The sequence below is a fragment of the Aspergillus brunneoviolaceus genome, assembly GCF_003184695.1.
Source record: "Aspergillus brunneoviolaceus CBS 621.78 unplaced genomic scaffold BO95scaffold_68, whole genome shotgun sequence".
In the NCBI taxonomy this organism is placed as follows: domain Eukaryota; kingdom Fungi; phylum Ascomycota; class Eurotiomycetes; order Eurotiales; family Aspergillaceae; genus Aspergillus; species Aspergillus brunneoviolaceus.
The window spans coordinates 25,145-46,123 of NW_020290798.1; the positions used below are offsets into that span (position 1 = coordinate 25,145).

The 20,979-nt window shown below is 53.7% G+C and overlaps 8 protein-coding genes across 8 annotated transcripts; 4 read left to right on the forward strand and 4 right to left on the reverse strand.

Moving 5' to 3' along the window:
• The first annotated feature begins 234 nt into the window (after positions 1–234).
• On the forward strand, positions 235–3,017 carry BO95DRAFT_446228 (amidophosphoribosyltransferase). The gene is made up of 5 exons (XM_025587326.1): positions 235–488; positions 705–806; positions 878–1,330; positions 1,380–2,067; positions 2,129–3,017. The coding sequence occupies exons 2-5, from the start codon at positions 722–724 to the stop codon at positions 2,646–2,648; spliced, it is 1,746 nt and encodes a 581-aa protein (XP_025438704.1). The 5' UTR covers positions 235–488; positions 705–721; the 3' UTR covers positions 2,649–3,017.
• Positions 3,018–3,138: 121 nt separating this feature from the next.
• BO95DRAFT_456005 (Aldedh-domain-containing protein) lies at positions 3,139–7,037 on the forward strand (the record flags this gene model as incomplete). The annotated part of the gene is made up of 7 exons (XM_025588382.1): positions 3,139–3,536; positions 3,621–4,035; positions 4,102–4,551; positions 4,844–4,918; positions 4,957–5,280; positions 5,353–5,534; positions 5,594–7,037. 7 exons carry the CDS (start codon positions 3,139–3,141, stop codon positions 7,035–7,037), a joined length of 3,288 nt encoding a protein of 1,095 aa, XP_025438705.1.
• A 1,623-nt stretch (positions 7,038–8,660) lies between these two features.
• Positions 8,661–8,943, forward strand: BO95DRAFT_467107 (uncharacterized protein; the record flags this gene model as incomplete). The annotated part of the gene is made up of 2 exons (XM_025589265.1): positions 8,661–8,681; positions 8,758–8,943. 2 exons carry the CDS (start codon positions 8,661–8,663, stop codon positions 8,941–8,943), a joined length of 207 nt encoding a protein of 68 aa, XP_025438706.1.
• Positions 8,944–9,478: 535 nt separating this feature from the next.
• Positions 9,479–10,972, reverse strand: BO95DRAFT_396763 (uncharacterized protein; the record flags this gene model as incomplete). The annotated part of the gene is made up of 1 exon (XM_025583757.1): positions 9,479–10,972. A coding segment is annotated over exon 1 (1,128 nt), but the record flags the coding sequence as incomplete, so codon positions are not given.
• A 784-nt stretch (positions 10,973–11,756) lies between these two features.
• BO95DRAFT_456008 (ATP synthase D chain, mitochondrial) lies at positions 11,757–13,769 on the reverse strand (the record flags this gene model as incomplete). The annotated part of the gene is made up of 6 exons (XM_025588383.1): positions 11,757–11,786; positions 11,869–11,955; positions 12,018–12,413; positions 12,981–13,269; positions 13,341–13,399; positions 13,539–13,769. The coding sequence occupies 6 exons, from the start codon at positions 13,767–13,769 to the stop codon at positions 11,757–11,759; spliced, it is 1,092 nt and encodes a 363-aa protein (XP_025438708.1).
• Positions 13,770–14,237: 468 nt separating this feature from the next.
• Positions 14,238–15,595, reverse strand: BO95DRAFT_421163 (60S ribosomal protein eL14). The gene is made up of 4 exons (XM_025584554.1): positions 15,512–15,595; positions 15,269–15,406; positions 14,854–15,117; positions 14,238–14,682 (listed from the first exon to the last, which is right to left on the reverse strand). Exons 2-4 carry the CDS (start codon positions 15,392–15,394, stop codon positions 14,623–14,625), a joined length of 450 nt encoding a protein of 149 aa, XP_025438709.1. The 5' UTR covers positions 15,395–15,406; positions 15,512–15,595; the 3' UTR covers positions 14,238–14,622.
• Positions 15,596–16,684: 1,089 nt separating this feature from the next.
• Positions 16,685–18,149, reverse strand: BO95DRAFT_446234 (protein transporter YIF1). Its single transcript, XM_025587327.1, has 3 exons — positions 17,747–18,149; positions 17,116–17,679; positions 16,685–17,051 (listed from the first exon to the last, which is right to left on the reverse strand). Exons 1-3 carry the CDS (start codon positions 18,032–18,034, stop codon positions 16,839–16,841), a joined length of 1,065 nt encoding a protein of 354 aa, XP_025438710.1. The 5' UTR covers positions 18,035–18,149; the 3' UTR covers positions 16,685–16,838.
• An 84-nt stretch (positions 18,150–18,233) lies between these two features.
• BO95DRAFT_396778 (signal recognition particle receptor subunit alpha) lies at positions 18,234–20,546 on the forward strand. The gene is made up of 3 exons (XM_025583758.1): positions 18,234–18,549; positions 18,609–18,894; positions 18,947–20,546. Exons 1-3 carry the CDS (start codon positions 18,331–18,333, stop codon positions 20,386–20,388), a joined length of 1,947 nt encoding a protein of 648 aa, XP_025438711.1. The 5' UTR covers positions 18,234–18,330; the 3' UTR covers positions 20,389–20,546.
• Positions 20,547–20,979: the final 433 nt, after the last annotated feature.

The following is a 20,979-nucleotide window of genomic DNA, read 5'->3' on the forward strand; positions in this document are numbered from 1 at the left end:
CATCGGCAATACTCCTGCCAGAAAGTAAGGTACCGTATGTAAGCAACCGGCCAGCCGGTGGCCCTGGCGGTGTTACTCAGTTAATTTAGTAAACTTAGTAAACTTAGTAAAATTGGGTCACAAAATTTTTCCTCTTGGGTTTAGCGCCTCCTCTCGGCTGGTGGTGGGGAAAAAAGAAAATTGGGAACAGCGAGGAGAAGAAATCTATTAAGATGGGATCCCCATTTCTTCCCCTCCTCTCCTCTTTCCCTCCTAAAACTTCTTTAACCATGTTATCCAGCTCACTGTTTCCTCCGTGGACGTGATTCTGGGCATTGTTGCCACCTGTTTCTCCCCTCACTCTCCTTTACATGAATCCTGTTATGTCTCTATAGACGTTTTCGATTCTATCACACTTTTTTGCAACTCGCCAAGTTCCGGTTTCTACCACCCTACCATCACACTGTGCGTGTACTCCCAAGACTATCTTGAAATATCCCCTTTCAGATGTGAGTCAATTATTCAATGCCTTAGTAAATAACTTTCACACCCTATCCTTGCCTCCCTGCTTTATGATGAATTTCGGTTTTTTTTTATAGATGTTAGACTTCCTAAGCATCATTGCGGACATTTTCCGATCTGATTCAAGCTGCATAACCTTGATTAGCTTTGACAGGAGTTCAGTTCGGAGAATCTTACTGACCTTATCCTGTTCTGTCATATAGAATTCTTTACCGTGAAGATGTGTGGTATTATCGCTTTGATTCAGGCGAACCCGTCGGCTTCCGCTGCCGTCGATCTCCATGAGGCACTCTACCTGCTTCAGCGTGAGTCACTCCGCAGTACACACCAGCAAATACCTCGTGTTCGAGGCTAATTTATGATCCCCGATATGCAGACAGAGGTCAGGATGCAGCTGGTATTGCCACGTGCGCTACCGGCGGTCGTTTCTACCAGCTCAAGTCGAACGGTATGGCCGCCAAGGTCTTCAATGACGGCGCCAGGGTGGCAGACCTCCCGGGTTCAATGGGAATCGGACACTTGAGATATCCTACCGCCGGAAGCAGTGCCAATGCTGAGGCCCAGCCCTTCTATGTGAACAGTCCATATGGAATCTGCATGGCCCACAACGGCAACCTGATCAACGCTCCCGAGCTGAAGAGATATCTGGACCTCGAGGCCCACCGCCACATCAACACCGACAGTGACAGCGAACTGATGCTGAACATCTGGGCGGATGAGTTGAGCGAGACCAAGAAGGCACGTGTCAACAACGAAGATGTCTTTGCCAGTCTGAGCCGCATGTACGAAAGATGCCAGGGTGGTTTCGCCTGCACGGCTATGCTTGCCGGTATGTCAACCCCTGCCCGCGCATCCAGGATCTCAGCTGACCTCAGTAGGATTTGGCATCCTTGGTTTCCGTGACTCCTACGGCATCCGTCCTCTTGTCCTCGGTTCCCGACCCTCAACAGACTGTGATGGCATGGACTACATGATGGCCTCCGAGTCGGTTGCGCTGCACCAGCTTGGATTCACCAACATCCGTGACATCCAGCCTGGTGAGGCGGTCATCATCCAGAAGGGCGCCGAGCCTGTCTTCCGCCAGGTGGCTCCCAAGAAGGCCTACGCTCCTGACATCTTCGAATACGTCTACTTCGCCCGCCCTGACTCCGTCATCGACGGAATCAGCGTGTACCGTAGTCGCCAGCGTATGGGTGACCGTCTTGCTGCCAGAATTCTCGACATCCTTGGACCGGAAGTGGTCAAGGACATCGACGTGGTCATCCCCATCCCTGAGACATCCACCACCTCGGCCGCTGCTGTCGCGCGGTATCTCGACAAGCCATACTGCCAAGGTTTCGTCAAGAACCGCTATGTCTTCCGTACTTTCATCATGCCCGAACAGAAGACGAGACAGAAGGGTGTTCGCCGCAAGCTGAACGCTATGCAAGCCGAGTTCAAGGACCGAAATGTCCTTCTGGTTGATGACAGTATTGTGCGTGGTACGACGAGTCGAGAGATCGTCACCATGGCCCGGGAAGCCGGTGCCAAGAAGGTCTACTTCGCCAGTTGCGCTCCCGAGATCACGTGAGTATTCCCGGCATCCCCCGGGTTCCGGACCGAGACATTCGCTAACGATTCACTACAGCCATGCTCACATCTACGGTATTGATCTGGCATCGCCTACCGAGCTGGTTGCCCACGGTCGCAACGTGGTGGACATTGCCAAGCACATTGGTGCTGATAGCGTCATCTACCAGACCTTGGACGATCTGAAGGGCGCATGTGCCGAGATTGCCCAGGAGAACGGCCTCGCTGAGCCTCAGGATTTCGAGGTCGGTGTGTTCTGCGGTAACTACATCACCCCCGTCTCGGATGGCTACTTCGAGCACCTGGAGGAGCTTCGCGGTGAGGGCCGCAAGATCAAGGCCCTGGACCGCGCCAAGGAGGCTGTTACGCATGGCTTCGCCAGTGAGACGGACTTCAAGATGGCTGCCAACGGCGTCAAGCTTGATTCCAATGGCAACATCGTCCCCGCGGCCAATCCCGGCGAGTCGGAGGTGCCCAAGGTGGGCATCATCAGCGCCCCTAAGCACTCCCAGGAGGAGCACCCCAAGGTCAAGGACCGCATGGATATCAGCATTCACAACATGGGCGACCATCACTGATTACGAGGTTATGGCTTGAGTTGATACCAATTGGTGGGGCATACTGCGTGAACCAAGGAGTCTTGGAGTTTTGTAGACGGTGGTTTTGCAAGAACATAGAGTGGCTATCTGCTTGGTGTTTGTGTGTGTGTGCAGTGCATGACAGGAAGGGCGCGGGTTGGAATACCCTTACCTTACCATGATTGTCAAATACCTTTGAAGACATGTTGTTCTGAGATGACGTACTGTTGAAGGGGGCTGAACGGAAGTGATCCCGCCACATCATGTGACCCAACTACACTACTTGTCTTTTTTTGACTCATCTCATGACGATGATGCTACATCCATTGATGATATAATTTGTACATACCGATAGAATTTGCCTAATGCACCTTCCGCGTCGGAAGAACCTGTACATTTCCTGTCTTTTTTGCTTTTTTTGCTAAACCGTCTTGTACCTCCCAGTTAAAAACTTCAGTCCTGTGTTCTACACATTCCCAAAGATCTAAAGATGGTCCGCATAACCCGCTCCACCACTGCGCGCCAGGCAGCATTAGCCGCCTCTCAAGCGCAATCCAGCAACTCTACATCATCCCAAGTCCCGAGCGTCCGCCTTTCCACGACTTCCCCCAGCCAAGGACGAAATCGGTCGCAACGCAACAGTCCCCTCCAGGTCAAGACCGAGGATGCCATCCTGGAACCCGCTCCCAAGCGGCGCAAGAGGAACAACGCCACTACTCCCCCACAAAACAAGGACCTCAACGACCTCCCTCACAACCTCGGCGCGGTGATATCCCCCACAACCCCGGCCAACTCTCGCATCAAGAAGGAAGAAGAAGCAATCAACAATCTCGCAAAAGACCTCCAAACCACCGTCGACAAAGCCACATCGCACAATGATGACGACCTGTCTCCCCCGCGCAAGAAATCCCCCGCAAAAGCAGCGCGAGCGAAAGCGAAAGCGAACCAATACGGCCTGACCCCCGGAGTCAGCCCCTTCCCCAACTGGCCCCACCCGACGCCCGACGAATGCGAAGAAGTCGACCGGCTTCTGTCGTCGATCCACGGCCGGATCGTGGCCCCCGCGACCATCCCGGAGCCCTCGCTGACCGTGACGGGGTGCGGCGAGGTGCCGTCCGTGCTGGACGCGCTGATCCGGACGCTGCTGAGCGGGGCCACGACGGGGAACAACTCGGCCATGGCGTTCAACGGGCTGGTGCAGCGGTTCGGGATCCTGCGCGAGGGGATCGGCAAGGGGAGCGTGGATTGGGATGCGGTGCGGCGGGCGCCGGTGCGGGAGGTCTTTGAGGCGATCAAGCGCGGCGGGTTGGCGGATGTGAAGAGTAAGAAGATCAAGGCGATTCTCGACATGGTGTATGAGGAGAATAAGGCGCGCCGGGATTTGTTGGTTGGTGGTGGTGGTTCGGATGCCGACGCTGATGCTGAGGGGAAGGCGTCGGCGGCCACGGCGGAGGGGGTGTTGAATAACCAGTCCGAGGGTCACAAGAACTACGAGATTGCGTGCGCGGACCAGAACTTCCTGAATCTGAACCACCTGCACACGCTGAGCACGGAGCGGGCGATGACGGAGCTGGTCAAGTATCCCGGCATCGGGCCTAAGACGGCGGGCTGCGTGCTGCTGTTCTGTCTGCAGCGGCCCTGCTTCGCGGTCGATACGCATATCTTCCGCATCTGCAAGTGGCTGGGCTGGGTGCCGCCGAGCAAGGTGACCGAGGTGACGGCGTTTGGTCATCTGGAGGTGCGCATCCCGGACCATCTGAAGTATTCGCTGCATCAGTTGCTCATCCGCCATGGGAAGTCTTGCCCGCGATGTCGGGCTATCACGGGACAGTCTTCTGCGCGGTGGGAGGAGGGCTGTGTCATCGATCACCTGGTGAAGAGGACTGGGAAGAGAAAAGCAGGGGTCTAATAGATGGGCTTGGATCATTGCTTGGGTGTTTAATGGGTACTACGTGTAGAATTATGCTGCGGAACCCCTCCTGGAGATATATATGTACCCCGTATGTTGCTCGTTGCTAGAAAATATCACCTCCCCTATTTTGCTAGACAAGAAAAAAGCATCGAGCTCTCTTGCTGAATGACGCTTATTAGTTCAATTGTGCTACATACACTAATGTGTATATAATCTTCAAGTTGGGATCCTCATACTTGGACCTCGAATCGACCAGTTGAACCCCAAATGAACCCACCGACAGCACGCCCGGTGGCCCGTGCGCCCGCGTATCGGAGGGAGCGATAAACAATCGAACCACCCGGACTCTTTCCCTTTTGTCCCTCCCTCCCTCCCCTCCTGAACTGGTTTCGCCAGAGAAAAAAAAGTGTCTGGCACAACCCAACAGCGCCAGTTCACTCGTTGAAATCTCAACTCAATATGGACACGCTGGCCCAATTCGTCCCGCCGGCTTTCCAGCCCATCGTGGAACATCTCCAGATCCAAGGCCCGTTGTTGGGCGTCGCGTTGCTGTCGCTCGGCGCGGTGTATCTGGGTTACGTCTACGTTCTGAGCCAGAGGGAGGCTGCCGTCACGTTCAATGTGCCCATTCCTGCGGAGATTAGAGCCAATTGGGAAGGGAAGAAATGGGATCAGCTTGATGGAGAAGCGAAGAGGGTGGTTGAGGGGCAGGTTCGAGGGGTAAGTTTATTGTCCGTTTTCTGCTTGTGATTCGGCAGATCAGAAACTCATTCGAAATGATACCTGAAATAGCAATGGAACGACAACCTGATTATGAGCTACTGTCCCGCTGATGGAAGAGTTCTCGGCTCTGGAATCAAACCTGCGACCCCGGAAGACGTCGATCAAGCGATTAAGGCGGCAGCAAAAGCACAGGCAGAATGGTCCAAGACTAGCTTCGCGGAGAGGAGGAAGGTTCTACGGACTTTGCTGAAGTACATCTCTCTTTGTGTGTCCTGAGAGACTCTGTTGCTAACACTCGGGCCCGCAATAGATACGTTCTCGACCACCAAGACGAACTCGTTACCGCCTGCTGCCTAGACTCTGGAAAGACCAAGGTGGACGCTTCCTTCGGAGAAATCCTGGTGACCACTGAGAAGCTTAAATGGACCCTCGACCACGGTGAAAAGGCTCTGACGCCGGAATCGCGCCCTACGAACTTCCTCATGATGTACAAGAAGAACATGGTCACCTACGAACCTCTGGGCGTGGTCTCGGCCTGCGTTTCCTGGAACTACCCCTTCCACAACTTCATCTCGCCCGTAATCAGCGCTATCTTCGCAGGAAACGGCATCGTGGTGAAGCCGTCCGAGCAGACGGCCTGGTGCACGACTTTCTTCCTGGAGGTCATCCGCGGCGCCCTGACCAGCTGCGGCCACCCTCGCGAGCTGGTCCAGAGCGTCGTCTGCCTTCCGCGTGTGGGCGACTACTTGACCTCCCACCCAGGCATCTCCCTGCTCACCTTCATCGGCTCCCGCCCCGTGGCGCACAAAGTCTGCGCATCCGCCGCCAAAGCCCTGACGCCTGTCACCGTGGAGTTGGGCGGCAAGGACCCGTCGCTCATCCTGGACGACTCGCGCACCGTGCATGAACTACCGGCCATCGCTTCAATCCTCATGCGGGGTGTCTTCCAGTCCGCGGGACAGAACTGCATCGGCATCGAACGCATCGTCGCCCTCCCCGGCGCCTACGACCGGCTTCTGGACATCGTCTCCGCGCGCATCGCCAAACTCCGCCTGGGCTCCGTCCTGTTGTCACCCCAGGGCGCCCCTGATGTGGGCGCCATGATCTCCCCGGCCTCTTTCGATCGACTGGAATCCCTGATCCACGACGCCGTCAAGCAGGGCGCCCGCCTGGTTTGCGGCGGGAAGCGGTTCTCCCACCCTGAGCACCCCCTCGGCCACTACTTCACCCCCACGCTGCTCGCGGACGTCACACCGGAGATGCGCATCGCGCAAGAGGAGCTCTTTGCGCCGGTCTTCGTGCTGATGCGCGCCAGCTCGGTGCCGCATGCTATTGAGATCGCCAACTCGACTGAGTACGGCCTGGGTGCTAGCGTCTTCGGCTACGACCCGCGGGACACCGCCCGGTGCATCAAGGAGATTCGGTCCGGGATGGTCTCGGTCAATGACTTCGGGAGCTACTACGCGGTGCAATTGCCGTTCGGCGGCGTCAAGGGCTCCGGGTACGGCCGGTTCGCGGGCGAGGAGGGCCTCCGCGGCGTGAGTAACCTCAAGGCCGTGTGCGTGGATCGGTTCCCGAAGTTGATGGCGACGAGAATCCCGCCGCGGGTGGACTATCCGATCAATAAAGGGGAAGGTGCACGGGAGAATGGTACGGGGGCGTGGGAAATGTGTAAGGGCGTGGTGGAGACGGGATATCAGATTACGTTGGCGGGCAGAGTGAGGGGCATCCTGCGGTTGTTAGGGAATATGTAGGGCTGGACTGTCTCCCTACGCGGGGCGTGTATACCTGTATATTAGGGCGGGGAGTTGGCTGTATCATAGTACTTCCATATACATTAATCATATCGCTGCATGGATTTCAGTGATCGACAGTTCTGGCCCTGCTTACTGTTGCCATTTGACGAGGATGACTGCCAAAGTGACATACATCCACCAGGACCAGCTCACCAGCCAAGTCACCACCAGCCTTACTCATAATCACCACCTGCGAACTGCAGGATCATCCTCCGAACCTCTGCAGGGGCTCCGCCAACTACGTATGAGGATTGCCAGCAGCCCAGAGTATCCCGTCGCAAATAGGGCTGAGTGGCTGGCCCATTGCTATCTATTGACATCATCAGTGGTAAGTTTTACTGCATAAGATGTAATAAGTACAGCAGCGCAGATCACCATCTCCCGCGGCGGCGGCGGCGGCGCCCGCCCTCCGACGAAAACGCGCAACACAACAACATCATCTCGGCCAACACTTTCCACAAACGAACGGACGAGGCTTACCCCTGACAAGCCCAACCTTAAGACAAAGGGTTGTGCTAGGGTCGTACTATGTCATAAGCACTGCATCCACCTTTCGTAGACTTTTTACCCCAGACCAAGTGGAGACTTGTGGACTTGTGGACTTGTGTCCCCTTCATGCCCGAAAGTCAGGTATCCATGATGTTATACTGGCTGTGCTCCATACCGAGATATGTCATTGGCTTGTTGCCATCAGAAAAGCTAAGGATCACGTGCAACTGTGCCCCTTAAACCCTCTTCAAGAATTAGAATGCGAACCGTGCTTTGGCAGTATGAGTACGTCCTGTGGTGGACTGACGTATGACGTCACACCGTGAAGTAACCCTCAGCCGCTGTCCAGATGTGAGTGCGCAAAAGGTGCAGTTTTAAGGAGGATGTGGTTCTCGAACCTGCCAGCCTTATCGGTGGCGAGACCCTGTCCTCACTTAGTGCCTCTACATGATCCTATAGTCCAGTTTAGTGATAGTAAGGGTAGTGTACCGGAGTAGTACGCTCGTCACGATCCGCAAGGGTTTTTCCCATTTCCGCATTAGGAGGGTCAACCAAAGCCTGGCATGGCGCCGATGCGAACCACACAGTCACAAAAGAAAAACGATGTCATATGTCGTTATGACGGCATCATTGCTTGCTTGCAATTTGCAGTTTCTGTCCCGTGTTTGATACTCGGTACTCCGTAGTGTGCTGATCTTTTTTCCTTTTTCCTTTCGTTGTGGCATGTACACTACACTAACCTCACTACACACACACATACATCATTCGAGAGACTACGAGAACCAACCCTTAAGTCTGTCTGGCTGTTCGCTCCCTGCTTCGGATATTTATACTTCACTCCCCTCCTCCTCAGGAACCAGATCCAAAAAGCATACAATGCGTCCTTTCACCGACACCACTGTCCACACTACTGCTTCATCGAGTTATTCGTCCCAGGGAACCAAGACTGAGAAATAAGTGCCGATTACTTGCCACTGCCATTCCTAAAGACAACAAGCAAAGCTATACCTACAACTACACCACCACTACAACTACCACAACTGCACCACCACTCCACACACAGATACCAAACCCAAGAAAACATAAAACAAAATGGGCGCCGTCGTCTCCTGTGTACGTCCCCAGACTTGGGCATTCTTCCCGAAGGTGAAAGCTAAGCGACCTATGTGCTAACGATCTCCACCAACAGATCCAAAGCGTCTTCCACGCCATCGGCGCCTGCCTCATGGGCATCGTCAACACCATCGGCTCCGTCTGCAAGGCCATCATCGACGGCATCGTCACCCTCTTCGACGTGATCATCTCGTGCCTCACCTGCGGGTACTGCGGGAACCGGCGGCGGACGCGGACGCACGGCCGGAGGTCGAGGGTCTAGATCTTGCCTGAAGAAGATGTGAAGAGGAGGGGGAAAGATACCCTGCTGGGATGGGTAGGGGGTTCGCTATACCCTTTCTTTTTATTCGTGGCTCGGATTTGATCTACCCTGATCTGATCTGATCTTCGTTCTAACGAGGTTACGACTTATGGATTGCGCTGGTGGTTTTCGTTTGCGTGTTTCGTTTCGTTTCGCTTCGAAATCGTGTACTTGTCTCTTGTTGGTGATGATGGTTTTGATATCCTATCCTGTGGTTTTTATGGATTCTCTTCCTTGAATTAATATGATTCTTTCCATATCTACATCCCATATGTTTATGCATATGCATAATGATAATGTAACACTGTCCCAAGATTAGAGTATCAACCGCTTCCGCCCACATTATACATGGTAGTAAGAGAGTCCTCCTCCCCTTCTCATCGATATACATCTACTGCAAGAAAAAGGATTATAACCCAAGTACGCCCCCCATGCCCGCCTGCACCAACAACCCCCTCACCCTCTCCCCCTCCTCCCTCGTCAGCCCCCCTTCCCCATCCCCCAACCTCTCCTCCACCAGGACCCTCACAAACCCATCCCCCGGCCCATCCGCATACTTCACCGCCGCGCAGAAATGGTTCACGGAGACGGGCCACGGCACCGGGAAATCATACCAGGGCACCCGCACCCTCAACCGGAGGAGCGTCCGGAAGACCGCAAACTCCCGCGCCCGGATCGTCTGCCGCAGCACGCGCCGGGACCGGTCGTGCGCCGGCGTGTCGTCGAGGGACGCGTCGGCCGCCAGCAGCGCCAGGAACTCGAGCTTGGCGGGGCTCCAGGGCGGGGACAGGAGTTTGTCGGGGATGCGGCAGGATAATGTGCCCGTGGGGCTGGGGACGGTGCAGGCGGGGAGGCGGTAGGTGTTGGCTGTGGTGGCGGTGGTGGTGCTGGTTGCTGTGAAGGGGTGCGTGGAGGAGTAGATGTCGTTGGGGCTGCGGATTTGGAGGGCGCCGAGGTGGAGGTAGAGGGCTATTTTGTGGGGGTTCCTTCGGTGGGGTTTGGTGGTCGTGGCTGATGATGTTGGTGATGTGGGTGATGTGGGTGATGTGGGTGATGTTGGTGATGGGTTGGGGTAGGGGTGCGCGTGGAGGATTAGGTCGCCTTTTCCGGGGCAGCAGCAGCAGCTGCTGCTGCTGCTGATGGTGGTGGTGGTTTGGCCGGCCTGGTGGATGAGGCTGGATAGCTGCTCCTCTAGCGAGAGGAGGGTGGCTTCGTCCTGCTGCGAGAAGAGGAAGTCCCTCCCCGGCTGGCATTTCTGGTGGATCGTGTGCAGGAGGTAGTCGCGTTGGCACTGCCGGATGAGCGGCAGGGTGCACCAGCGGCAGGCCAGGAGGGTGGTCTGCAGGTCTCTGCGTTCCACTGGGGATAGTGCGAAGAAATCGAGGGGCCGGGGGAGGAAGTCCCGCGTGAAGAAGTGCGTGGCGGCGCTGGCGTTGGTGCTGCTGAATGCGAGCCGGATGAGCCAGGTGTATAGCGCCGGCGTGGACAGGGCTTCCGCGAGCCGGGGAGACGCGCGCGGAAGGTTGACCTCGAGACTGTGCAGGAAGATCTCCTGGATGATCTCGACGGGGAGAGATTCGAGTCTTGAGCCTGCCGTGGCTGGATTGCTGGGAGGAGGAGGCATTTGGTGTTGTAGACTCCTGGTGTAGACTCCTGATGTATGTATACACTTCAACAAGTTCTATGGCGAGACGCCTCTCAGTATCGGCCCTGCGCTGGGGTGGACTGTGAGGACTGGATGCTCAAGTCACGCATTGCTTTTGATCACTGTGAGTACTTCGAGAAGCAAAGAATCAATTGAGATGTGATGTACTGTCCTTGGAGGAGATCGAGCATCGCTGTGCGTCAGAGCTGCGCCGTTGCTAACACTAGGTGGGTTTAGTGCTCGCCTCTTTCATGCGGCAACATGTCTCATTGCATATAAGGGGACAATGCAAAGACTAATGAGCATTCTCCTGTATAAGGGATTGTACTGCTCATGACCCTGTGGATATAGTTCAGGATAACAATTCCACGTAAGTGAGTTTAACAGGAAACGTGGTTGGGCCGATCGGGGAATCCTCGGGTGGACTTGCACGTGGTAGATGATTCTGTGTACATGAAGGAACTTTGATATCTATGCGTGACCTCTAGTGGTCACATTCTACCTGGAAAGAGACACTACATCTTTACTGTGTCAAGATATCAAGGTTATCTTGGATCATCGTGACATATGGGAAGAAGAGCTATCAACACAAGTCTACTTGATACCGGAACTCCTGAGATTGATGATTGACACATCCGTATGGTGCTATAGCAATCCTACTTCATCTGACGATGGAATATAGCTTGATACTCTGAAGATACTGGTACTTGGCCGGGGTGCTGTATTTACGACAATACGTCAACACCCCTTTCCATGAGATGTCGGCCTTCGTGTCTACATCACATTCGCGCAGGGATACATGCTCTCCTTTGTACTCAGCGCACACCAAGACCTTGACAAGCCATTCAAGCATCGAAAGAACAGACGATGCATATTCAACCCATAATTGACACATCGAACCTACAGCCTACAACCAAATAAGGATGAGAAAACGATAAATTGAACATCTTTCTATACATAGTCCTACAACCAGCAATCACACGACCAGACAGACAAAAGGGTATCCTAGCTGGCCAACATGCTTGACAGATAAGTACGAGAACAAGTCTTGCTTTGTGTGTTGTGTGGCTATATCTGGAGGTTGCAGGACAAAGGTGGACGGAAATGGCATACAAGGGATTCAGCCAGTTTAGACAACGGACATCTCGCCGAAGCGCTCCTGTAGGTTGCAAAGAATGGTTAGCCTGTTTGCTTCTCATGACTTTTATATTACTGGCACAGTCAATGGTTGGAAATCTCACCTTGTAGCCGGCCGGCATCCAGCGACCCTTCTGGACAAGGGAGGAGGTCTTCTCGTCGATCTCGGGCTGGGCAGCAGCAACCTCGTCCTGGAGTGGAATGGTCTGATTAGCAAAAATCGAGGCGGAAGGTCGGAACGATCGCAACGTACGACGGTGAGGTCCTCGAAGGGACGGGCGGTCTCGATGTTCTCGAGGGTCTTCTGGAGGTTGCGGAGTTCAACCTCGACCTTGCCCTTGGTCTCCTCGGCGCTCTGGACGGCCTGGGCCTCGAAGGCATCAATGGCCTTCAGCTGGCGGTTGACATCGTAGGTGGCGGGCTTGAAGCTCTTGAAGTGGCTCTCGAGCTGGTCGACGATGGCCTGGTTCTTCAGCACCTTGCGGTAGTGGGCGAAGTCGACGGTCTGGGGCTGCTCGGACAGGACCTGGACCTTGCGGCGCGCGTCGTCGTTACGCTTCTTGAAGGCCTGGAGGGAGGCAGCGGTCTGACCGCGGAGACCGAGCGAGCTGGTCAACTTGGTCCAGTCGATCTTGAGAGCGGCGCTACGCTGTTATCCAGGCTGTTAGTGGGCAATCTCGCCGGCTGACTGCGTCAGAATATCTGCAGAGACGGTGGAGACATACGGCGGCCATTTTGAATTGTGTTCTGGGAGGGAGTGGGAGGGAGAGGGGAGGTCAACGTGCAAAGCTGGAGAATCCGGGAGGTTGAGGGTTGACTCGGCAAGATTTGGAATGGGGATGTTATCACGTGACCCGCGTTTCCCGTCTTCCGAACGGCCACAGCACCACCCGCAGCCAGAAAGGCCAAGGAGTTAAGTATGCAGTGATTGTTGTCACTGTGCCACCTCTACAGTGCCTCAAAATTAAAAGTACTGTGTATGCACACCCACTACAGATTACAGATAGAGAGCTTAAGAATATTTCTGGATCATTCAATTCTGCTTTTGAGCCAATTGATCTACACAATGGGGCTTGCCAACGTATCCACCCGAGAGGACATCATTTTGGCTGCATACCCACAATCCAGCCTGCCAGCAGGGTCGATACAGCTCACCCACTGGCGCGTGCGGTTAAGGTGACAACGCTTATATGCTAAGAGCCATGATGGAGTTGACAATGTCGTTGTCGTTCTCCCGAAGAGCCTTGACGGCCTTCTTGCGAGACACATTAGCCTGGGCCATAACCAGTTCGATGTCCTTCGCCTCAAGGCCAGACTCATCAACCTCCTCGCCATCATCCTCCTCCTCCTCCTTCTTGGCCTCAGCCTCGGGGGCCTTGCCCTGAGCGTGGTCGTGCTCGTGGTCGTGACCGGCGTGCTCGTTGGCAGCGGCCTCGGCGAGCTGCTGAGCAGCGGAGGCCTGGGCCTGGGAGTTCAGGTCCTCGATCTTGGCCTCACCGAAGATGCTGTAGGAACAATGTGTAAGCTTGGGGTCATCCATTGATAGTCTGAGGTCATCACAAAAGAAACCACGTACATCCAGGTGTTGCTGGTAGGGGAGCGGTAGACATCGGGCTGGTTAATGACGAAGAGGATCTGTTGTCGAGCTCGAATTAGCCATACTGCTGCCACATTCCTCGTCCGCTCGCCGACACGCCTCCGAAAATTTCACTGTAGGACGGTTGCCGAGCGATCGCGGATAGCGGGGTAAGAAGGATTCGGTCGCAACTCATACGTTCTTGGGGCGGCGGAGAGTGACACGGGTGATGCCAGGGACGTGCTTCAGGCCGAGCTTGCCAATGGCCTTGCGAGCCTTCTTCTCGTTGCGAGAGTGGATGGTGACGGCGGCACCACCGGGGATGGTGGGCTCATCGCCAGCCTCAGACTCAGAGTCGCTGCCGGCATCCTCAACCTGGGTCTTGGGGACCTCCTCGTCGGGAAGCTCTTCAACACGGGGATCGGCCATTTTGTATGTGTGTAAGTTGAGTAAAGCCTAAAGTGGGCTGAGATGGTGGTTCGAAAGGTCAGCAATTCGCACGGTAGTGGGACTCGCACAGGTGGTGGTTTGGGACGAGGCTCGAATTGGGCCTAAGAGACCCAGAAATTCCCACAAAACTGCAGGAATTCGCCAAATTCAAGCGGAAACGGCATCTGGGCGGTCACAAATTCCATTTGAACGTACCTGGACACAGAATAGGGGACTGTGGTAGATGGAGGGGATTTTTTTTGCCTTGGTTGGAGTTGGGAAGACTTGAAGCTGTGTGAATGTCATCCTGCCGAAAATCGTTAGCGAGCTTATTGGGGGGGCCCTCCCTCTCCCCCCGGACACACAAGCAGCGGCTCCTCTACAGACCAAGTTTGTCTGCATACAACCAACTAGTAGCTACTGAGTTACGCTGTTATAGGCAATCTTATAGTTTTTAATCTTCGAAGCCTCAATCTAGACCTAATCTTGAAATTAATAAAATTTACAATAAAAGTCCCTTTTTTTTCGTCTTTTTTTGCTTTGAAAGTCTAAATTGTGTTCATTGCCCATTTCCTTCTCAGGAGTTGACCCGCTGATGTCAAGTCGAAGACCCAATTGTATCATAAGTCATATACTCGCTGAAAGGCGCTCGTTTCAGGCGGCGAGCGGGGTTCAGCTTTCCATGACGTACGAGAACAAGCCATGTCAGGATATCAAAGGTTCTTGAATCATTTTTATGCTGTCAAATAATGCATACAGCGTAATTTTTTGCTGAACATAAAATTAACCCATCAGCAAATAAACCCCGTCCTAAGGCACCCTGTCACACTTTGCACCGAGCCCCAATAACCATCTATGCCTTGGGAGCGGCAGCTCTGAGCTTGGCGTGAGCCTTCTGGACCTCGTAGCGAGCCTGTAGAGTTGGAACATGTCAGCCTTCGTCCATTGTCCCTGCGCGCGTCCAGAGAGCCATCCCATTCCACCGCCGAGCCCCAAATAAGCCCCAATATAGCCCCGTTGTCCCTTCTCAAATGGCTCTCACATGGCGCGCGCATATCACAAAATCCATCCCTGTCGCACGTACCTGCTTGCGGAGTCTGAGAACCTTGAAGCGCTCGAAGTCGGTCAGGTTCTTCCGGCGCTCGATGCGGTCGGTCTTCTTAGCGAAACCGCTCTGAGCCCACTTGCCATCAATCTCGTTCTTCTCCCAAAGCTTCTTGACGGGGCCAGTACCGGCAGCACGGGGGAGCTGGGGAATGACGAAGTGGGTGAGGGTGGCGTGGGAGAGGGGGAGGACGTGGCGGGGGACGATCTTCTTCTCCTCGGTGGAGGGACCATCAACCAGAACCTAATCGGGTGCAACTCATGTCAATTTTCATGTTCATGTTCATGTTTCCCTTCCCGCAGCAGAATCCCATATTCCGTCTCTTGTCTTTTGCCGACCGAGATCCCCGGGGTTCCTCCAACCGCAAATTCCGCGCGAATTTCATAGAACGTACACGTCTGTGGTCGACAATCTCGACAATGGCGGCGAGCTTGCCGGTGTAGGGACCGCTGCGGATCAGCACAACGCGGCCAACCTCAACCAGCTTCCATTGAGCAATCTTGACATCGATATCGGCCATGGCGAAGGCTTCCTATTTTTTTGCAGAACAAAGAACGACTTTAGTTTGGATGTTGCGTGCGTGTATGTGTGTGACAGGGTGGTTCGTAGGATTTGGGCAGGGGCGACAAGAACTCACGGTCGACAGACTCCGGGTGGGACGGTGGTGGTGATTTGTTGTCGAAATGTCGGGGTTGTCGAAGGTCGTCCTAAACGCACAAGTCTCGTCGCACTCAACGGGGGCTGACTGGATAGCGAATTTCGGTGGTTGCGGCCCTTCGCCCACAAGAGTCTCGCTTAGCAGCCAGTAGCAGCCCGCCGCCGGGTGTTTGCGTGCGGCCTAGGGCTGCTTCCGCCCCTTAGCGCCCTCCATCGGCCACCGGATATTTTCCGCTCCGAGCACCGCGCCTTTTAAGCTTCTGATTCAGCAGCAACTGTTTGCTGGTGTTTCTGTTCTCTCCGTGTGTGTGTGCAATTCTCTCTGCAACGTTCCAGACTTTTGGCATTTGGAACTTCAGGACAAATGTGGTTCTGATCGTGACGATCAATTAATCGCCTTGAGGCTTTGAAGCTTTGAAGCTTCAATTGCTCATAAGCTACACTAACTTCGACAGTGTACGCGCATCGTGTGTTGTACTGGTATGCATACATCTATTTCTTTTGCACTTCCTACCTCGCTCAATCCTTACATGATGCGGTAATTTGCGATTGACGCAGCGTCTGTGATGCCCTCGCCGGGGTTTTCTATACAGCGCTGCCGCATGATATTTAATTCTTACATATTCTGATATCCTCAAAACTTCGCCTTCTGTTGTTTCTCACATTTCCATATGTTATTCATGCTAACATGGCGAAGACCTCAGCAGCAGACTTAATTCTTTCGCCTTTTCACTTCGATTGTCCACTTTGAGATATTGGTATGCATCCCACTTTTTGCTTTCATCTGCCCTCCCCAGTTCCGGTGATTAAAAACATGATATCACGCCTAGATAGTAGTTGATGCCTTTTGGCAATGATATTTCCCTCATCACCAAGATCTCTGAGGAACATCCTTTAATCCAGACTTTGGATCATCACTCATCTTTGCTCTGGATGGTTTCTAACCTTGTGCAAATCCAGGTCCCGTCTCAAGTCTATTATAGCTCTCTTGTCTCAATGCATATCTCTTACATCTCCCAAAATTCTTCACATTGTAGAATCGGTCCCGCGTAGACTAGTATCCTCCGTCTGGCTGGATGTTGTAACATTGTTATATCGAGCTTGGTTACATGTTAGCAGAATCGATGGCCTGCGTACTTCAGAGATAAAGTTTCAGCGCTATTAAAGATCTAAATATATGCGAAAGTGACACATGGTAAAGCTTTACGTGGAATGATGATGAGGGGCCTACATGAACCCCCTATTTCCCTTTCGTGAAGTCCATCTATATCATTAACTGTAATCGACCGATTACGGAGACGAGGCTATTACGATGAACCCGCACCCATCCCCGCGACACTAGCAATTGGGCCCTCGCGACTCAGCACCCACATGAAGATGAACTGGATGATGTACGCATAAACGAACAGGAACTGGGTACGGCGGTTGCGCTGCGAGCGGGCAACAGTGTGCATAGATCCCGAACGCATGGAGGCGTCACTAGTGGAGTCCGGAAGCAGAACGTATTTGAGGGAGCGGAGCTAGGTTGGACAGCAAGAGTTAGCTAGCGACCCGGCAACTACGGTATCACCACTGGGTACGTACCAGGAAGAAGGCGTTAGCCAGGAACGTGTAGATAAAGACAACCCAACCAACCCAACCACCGGTGCCTCGACCAGGCGTCAGGATTTCAGACGCCAAGAGCGTGAGGATGATTCCGACGAACTTATACCCGGAGTAGGCAACGAGATCGAGGAGCTGAGACTCGTTGTTGATGCTGAGGATGTACATTGCCAGCTTCAGGCACATGATCTCGAACAGTATGACCGCGATAGCTGTCGTGGTAATCGACCCTAAGAGCTCCGGGTGGAAGTTTCCGCGGAACCCTGCCAACATGGCCGAGAGCAGAATGTAGGTGACCAGTGCCATCACAGGGATATACATGTCAGGCGAGTTGAGATCATCACGGGGCGGAAGGAACATGGAGGAGTACTGCTGCTGTGAGATCTGGCCATTGGGGCCAGCTGCAGCCGTCGTCAGGCGTGCCTGTTGGCGGGACCAGGGCTTGTGTCGCCATGGGAAGAGAACGAGGGAAAGCTTGTTCAGGACGTAGGAGTTCGAAACGTTGAAGTAATGCTTCAGGGCCGGAATGGACACATAACGGTTTAACTGGGGGGAGGAGGTTAGCAATGAACATTGTCAGAATGCCATGATCCATGATATCGGCGCTGCTTACGTTCTGCTCCATATACTCCTGGCCAGCCATCATCGCCGTCTTCCCGACCTGAAAACTCATCTGCGCCGTTGGATCATTGATGAACTGGCCGAACCCCGGGCCGTAGGTCCCACTGCCACCTTGCGCAGGTGCGGGTTGGTATGGGTTGCCATAGCCCGCGGATTGAGACTGCTGAGATGTCGGAGGCGGCGGCGAGCGCATCATTGGAACTGTAGAGACATGCTGAGGCACTGGGTGGTGAAGCGGAGGCGACTGCGCGGGAGGTGGAGCAAATGATTGGCGATACATGTTTTCTGAGAGGAGTGTCGAAGTCGACGATTTTGGACAGGTTGAGGTTGGAGTCGATGGGATAATATTGGGGGAGTTCGTGGGGCGCCGAAGCGGCAGAGAGCTACTTAGTGAGATTTGCACAAAGTTGGAGAGATGAAGGTGTTTATACGTGGCTGAAGTCCGCCGCTCCTTCCGCTCCCCAGCTCAGCTTGCCGCCCACGCCCACACATTCCCCACCCGCGCGGACCTCATCATCAACCTTCCACTCGATTATTACATCACCCAGCAAATATCTCGAAACACCCTCCGCAACCATGTTGGAATCCTTCGAAATCCTCGACACCTCGGGTGTAGTTCTCTGGTCAAAGTCCTACGCCCCTGTGGGTGCCCACGTGGTCAACAGTCTTATCAGTGATGTTTTCATCGAAGAAAAGACCCAGATTCAAGGCCCAAATAGTACCTCGCCAACTTTCAGAAAGGAGAAGTATACCTTGAAGTGGAAGAGAGTCAAGGAATTCAATCTCATTTTTGTGGTATGTGCCTTCTCCAATGCAACTTGCGCTTCGTGGCTTCTAACAATGCTGTGAGTCAGGCCGTCTACCAGTCTATTCTACAGCTGGGCTGGATCGACAAACTCCTCGATAATATCGCTACCCTGTATATCGACCTTTACAAAGATCAACTAAGAAGCACTCGCGCAAGGATAGTGCAATACCCGTTCGACAAATACTTTGACCAGCAAGTGCGCGAGCTCGAGGGCAGCTCGGGATTTGTCGCATCGGAAAGTTCTGTGGCGAATGCAGTTGATAAGAAGGATCCGCTTGTCTCGTCTGACAATGGGGGCCCACCACCGCCATCGGCCTCTGGCCTCATCAAAGGTATGTTCTACTGCGTGCCCCCGATTTCAGGGCCTTACTGACGGTCGCAAAGCGCAGCAACAAGCTGCGCTCGGCGGCGTGGTCACCTCAGATGAGGGTACGCCACCCCAAACTCCAGACATTTCGAGATCGACAACTCCCGTTGCCGGTCATATCCTTACCGCCAAGCTAGGCCCCGGAGGTCGTATGTCGCGCCGTGGACGCAAAGCCACCAACTCCAGCGCCAATGCTTCATCCGGTGACGAGAAAGGGCGAAAGGATAAGACTCCAAAAAGTGGAAAGAAAATGCGTCGGTGGGATGCAGACGGTTTCGCTGATGAGGACGATGGCCAGGTTCTGGACTACTCGGCTCCGGCTGATGCTGAGGGAGCACAAGTGCCAGCGGTCGAGGCTGTCTCCGAAGATTCATGGGGTCGGAGAACTGGTAAAGGCCAGTTCGTGCTCAAGGACCTCGGAGATGAGGTTCACTCAATCCTTGAGAATGCAGAGAGCGAGAAATTGAAGGGTGCTGCTTCTTCCGGTATCGTTGGCTCGGGGTTCAACGCCATCGGTGGTCTCCTGCGGAACATTGTCGGCGGTAAGGTTTTGACGGAAGCTGATCTAGAAAAACCCTTGAAAACGATGGAAGATCATCTCCTGAAGAAGAACGTTGCGCGGGAAGCGGCGGTCCGACTTTGCGACGGTGTCCAGCGGGAGCTTGTCGGGAAGAAGACGGCTAACTTCCAAAGTGTGGATGCGGCCCTGCGTTTGGCCATGGAATCCTCCTTACGCAAGATCCTGACACCAACTTCTTCTCTCGATCTCCTTCGTGAGATTGATGCTGTCAGATCTCCCACGACCAAGGAGGCGAATCCCCGTCCCTACGTCATTTCGATTGTTGGGGTGAACGGGGTCGGAAAATCAACTAATCTTGGAAAGATTTGCTATTTCTTGTTGCAGAACAACTACCGTGTTTTGATTGCGGCCTGTGACACTTTCCGGTCCGGTGCAGTGGAGCAGCTCCGTGTTCATGCCCGCAACCTCAAGGAACTTAGCCAGCGTGAGACTGCTGGTGAAGTGGAACTATACGAAAAGGGTTACGGCAAGGACGCAGCGAACGTCGCCAAGGACGCTGTGGAATACGGCGCAGCCAACAAGTTCGATGTTGTCTTGATCGATACCGCAGGCCGCCGCCACAACGACCAGCGTCTCATGTCGTCTTTGGAGAAGTTTGCCAAATTCGCTAAGCCCGATAAGATCTTCATGGTCGGCGAAGCGCTCGTTGGTACGGACAGTGTGATGCAGGCCCGTAACTTCAACCAGGCCTTTGGTACGGGACGAAACCTTGACGGCTTCATTATTAGTAAATGTGACACTGTGGGTGATATGGTAGGCACTCTGGTTAGCATGGTTCATGCGACGGGTATCCCAATTGTGTTTTTGGGTGTTGGTCAACACTATGGTGACTTAAGAGGGCTGAGTGTCCCTTGGGCTGTCAACTTGTTGATGAAGTGAGTAGTCTTGTGCGATTTAAGGTTCTAACGCTAGAATGATGATGCTATAGCTAGTCTTTTTTAAACGACTCTAGAATTATTTATGGGACAAAATGCCAGTTGAGAATGCACACATGATCTGGCAAGGGTTTTTCTATGGGAGTAGTCTTCAGTCCATCCAACTCCACCACAACAAATACAAAACTCCGTACAAATGTTCAAATATATCTTGGTGGCAGCAGGAGTATACTAGAGATGGAACTCTCTCAAGAGATGAGAAACAAATCCACAGAGTATGAAGGATCAAAAGGTGCGTGTGATTATCGGCATATATATAAGTAGTGGCCGATATAGCCGCCATTTCTGCTGGTCCTGCTGCACTTTATCGGATCTGAGGCGAAACGGACCAATAGGCTTGACTTCCGATGCAGAATCCCATCGCGCTGGTCATGTGTGCCACCAAAGAATCGAACAAGCCATACCTTACTACCAGCGTCTACAGATGTTGTTGTTGTTGTTGGCCTATTAAGCACGTGGTGGTGAGCGTGACCACAAGCTGGAGCGGATGAGTCAGCTGCAAGCCTGCAGAGGGGCTTACATCATCTGCAGGGCC